This window comes from Archocentrus centrarchus, chromosome 1 (genome assembly GCF_007364275.1).
Source record: "Archocentrus centrarchus isolate MPI-CPG fArcCen1 chromosome 1, fArcCen1, whole genome shotgun sequence".
NCBI classification, from domain to species: domain Eukaryota; kingdom Metazoa; phylum Chordata; class Actinopteri; order Cichliformes; family Cichlidae; genus Archocentrus; species Archocentrus centrarchus.
In genome coordinates this window covers 15,673,530-15,677,301 of record NC_044346.1, presented here as the reverse complement: position 1 = coordinate 15,677,301, position 3,772 = coordinate 15,673,530, and the positions used below count along the sequence as shown (strand labels likewise).

At 39.9% G+C, this 3,772-nt stretch overlaps 1 protein-coding gene across 1 annotated transcript; it reads left to right on the top strand.

The window, feature by feature from the left end:
- Positions 1-660: 660 nt before the first annotated feature.
- Positions 661-2,323, top strand: foxe1 (forkhead box E1). The gene has a single exon (XM_030740849.1). It carries the CDS (start codon positions 992-994, stop codon positions 2,096-2,098), a length of 1,107 nt encoding a protein of 368 aa, XP_030596709.1. The 5' UTR covers positions 661-991; the 3' UTR covers positions 2,099-2,323.
- Positions 2,324-3,772: the final 1,449 nt, after the last annotated feature.

Below are 3,772 nucleotides of genomic sequence, written 5' to 3'. Positions count from 1 at the left end.
CTTTGTCTGGACAACATTTACATCTCTTAACACAGCTGGCTTGTCCAACCACTGGCACAAAACAAACAAGGAAGCAAGATAGAAAAACAACTCATAGGTTAAGTTACCACTAAAGAGGTCTTTTAGTGTTAAACATCAAAACAACATGGACCATTTTGGACTTTTTAAAATAAACTGAGGTCAGCTTTAAAGTAAACTTTGAATATTAAGAGGAAACAATATCTGTTTTGACAGATTTGGTTGCTGAAACAAAATAAAGGTTATTAATAGAACAAATAGCTGTGGGTAATGCATAAATGGAAATAAAAGGTAAAGACTGATATTATTGTTTGTTATTTGAATTGAAAAAGAAGACAAAGAAGAAGAATTACAACTTTTGAAACTCTAAATAGAAATTATAGAAACATTTGTAACATTTCAGGACAGCTCACCATGCTTTAGGATCATATATATATATATATATATATATATATATATATATATAAGAAAAGAAAAAGAAATAAAGTATGCAGACTTTGACAAACATGAACAATAGTAAGGCATGTAAAGACCATGTGATGTTCAAGGGGGCGTGGCCCTTCACATTGTCTGCAGGTAATACACTCTTCAGGTAAATGTGAGTGAGTCATTCTCACACACACCTAAAACACAACTGGGACACTCATACCTCAGTTCTTCAGCTTAAGCCAACTACGTTTTACCGGAATAAACTGAGTAAAGGCCTGCATTTAATTAATGAAAGAGGACTTCACAGAAGAGCCAATTACTTCCACTGCATCTGAAGAACAGCTGAGTTTGGATTCAAGACGCTGAGCATTTAAAATCAAATGTGAACTTGGAGCAGCATTGCTTATCAGACAGATCTCTTGTTTTGTTTTGCACTGTCAGGGACCTAATTTGTTTCCTCTGACAGAGGGAACAACCTCAAGGCTGCGCCACTACGTCTACCGTGCAGCTTTTGCAGTAAGTAATCTGTCTTTTTTAATTGTCCATGACAATGCCAGTGGTCAAAGTGGAGAAAGACTCTCCAGCAGATACCACCTTGCTTGCCTCCAATCCTCCACCACAGACAGAGGAGCAGCCCAGAGGTCGGAGGAGAAAGAGACCTCTCCAGCGCGGGAAACCGCCATACAGCTACATTGCACTAATCTCCATGGCTATAGCCAACTCCCCTGACCGCAAACTGACACTGGGGGGTATCTACAAATTCATCACAGAGCGCTTCCCCTTCTACAGAGACAATTCAAAGAAATGGCAAAACTCCATTCGCCATAATTTGACTCTCAATGATTGTTTTATCAAGATCCCTCGAGAGCCAGGACGACCAGGGAAGGGCAACTACTGGGCACTGGACCCAAATGCTGAGGACATGTTTGAGAGTGGCAGCTTTCTGAGACGCAGGAAGAGGTTTAAGCGCTGTGACTTGAGCACATACAGTTCATATGTGCATGAGACGTCAGTTTTTACTCCTGTCCAGATTACCAGGCCAGCTGCATACACCAACTCAGTCTATCCCAACGTGACACTCAGTCCAACATATGGACAGCAGCTGCCCTCTGCCTACTATCCCTCTTCATCACCTCCGGGGTTTGGGCACAGTCAGACTCGCATGTTCAGCATCAACAACATCATAGGACACCCGACTCCACCCAGCATGCTGGCAGGCCAAGGACCAGAGGTGATGCCGCAGCAAAGCCGGAGCTTCAGTCCTGAGGGGCTTCCAAATGGATCCAGTCCCTGCAGCTTGGGAGCCCCGGGTTTCCAGAGTCAACCATGTGGGGGATCTGTGCCACCCCGCTCATCTACACATCCGGCGTTCACCTACTCTGGACAAAACAGTCATCTGCACCAACACACACACCCGGGCTCATACGGACAGGGTCACAGCCAGGGCATGGGGTATGCAGGAGGAGGACGGATCCACACCTCAGCTCACGGCCCTGCAGAAACAGTGGACCATTACGGCAGGGTCTCCCCAATGCAGTTGGGGACTTTCTCCCAGTATAACAGCACTGCAGGTCCTATTGCCAACACTGGGGGATACCTCAGACACTCCACCTACCCGGGGAATATGGACCGTTTTGTTTCTGCCATCTAAGATACTGAGAACACAAAGCCAAGCATCTCATGATTTTTTGTTTGTTTTTTAATAGAGACTTAAGATGGCACCGAATGAGCCAGACATTTCTGTGCACAAAATCCGACTGCTTTGTCTTTGTTCATGACATTTATCAAGGACAAAACTGAGCAGACTGACCTGTCTCAACACCGCTGTGATTTTCTCAGTAATTTTAGAACCCATTTTCAATGCTGATAACTTACTTTTAGCTATTCGTTTTTTTAACATAGGCCTTTTCACAGCAAGAGTATGTGAGTGTAAAATACAAATAATTTTTTGTGCTCTTACATTTTTTTTGTTGTGACTGGAATGTGTACGCTGAATACGCTACTGCTGAGCTTAAATGAGAGACTTTGAAATATTTGTATAAATTATTGTGCTTTGTGATTGTAGGCATTGCAGTAAGTGGTTTGTGTGAAAAACCCAGAGTATGAGTCTGCACGTACTCCTTCGCTGAGTAAAAATGCATATTTAGTTTGCTTTTCTTGGAAATAAACAATGATAAAGCACCTTTGTTCTTTAAGAATAAAAGATGTAAATTTGTGATGATTCATTGCAATTAAAGTTTAAGCAGCTGTGCCAAAACATTATACCATAATTATGAGGATTTTGATTTGCAGCCAGGTGACATCAATTAGATACATTTCAGTTGTACCAGATGTATTTGGAAAGCTATCTATTAATCATTATTTTAAGTACTACAAAGAAAGATTCCAGCAGGAACAACAACAACAAAAAAAAGTGCCCACGCTTCTCTCTCTTTTGTGCTTGTAATGCTTTCTGTGCTGGATCAGCTCGGCCAGTTTGAAGTGGCGTCTGGAGCCACACCAGTAACTGTGACCGACCTCAATCGCTATGTCGACATCAGCACAGCACTTACGCACATACATCAAATCAAAATCCACCAGTTAAGAAAATGAATTGACTTGCCACTCAATATTTCATCCCTTTGAATTAAGACATAATACCAGAAACTTCTTCCACACAATCTCTGTAAATCTGACGAGACGGCAACAATTACAATTATGAAACAATTACAGCCAAGATACTCGATTTTTTTTTTTTTTTAATAAAAGAAAAATCTTTTAATCTGTTGACAGATTCAATTTTGTTTTTCCTCCATTTAAAAAGTTATTTCAGTGCTTCATGCTGTGAAAAAAAATGGAATGAAAGGAGAGAACAGTTTTGCTTAAGGTCTTTTTAAAATTAATTTTAATCAAGAAAAAAGTGCCACTTCATCTGAACTTAGAAATCGCTTACTTTGTTGTATCTGATATAATGGTACACAACAGCTTGAAAAGTGGAAGAATCCACCTACAGCAATTTACATCCACAAACACTGTACAATTTAGTATGAATACACAATATATGGCAGTAATATGATGAGAAAAGTGACATCTGTGGAGTAAGAGTTTTTTAACTAATATTCCTTTGTATCCACCAATTAATCATCACTAGACCAAGATAATAAAATTGTATATTTTATGATTTTAAAGAGTATGTTTGTTGCCATTATGAATGAAATTTGTATTCAGTATGTGGTGTGCTGTGTTCAAAGTGTCTGTAAAGGATGCCATTAGGAAAAAATTATATATTTTTTCTAAGAGTATCCTCTCATAAAAAAGGAAGCAAAAGAAACAAAGATCACCGGAA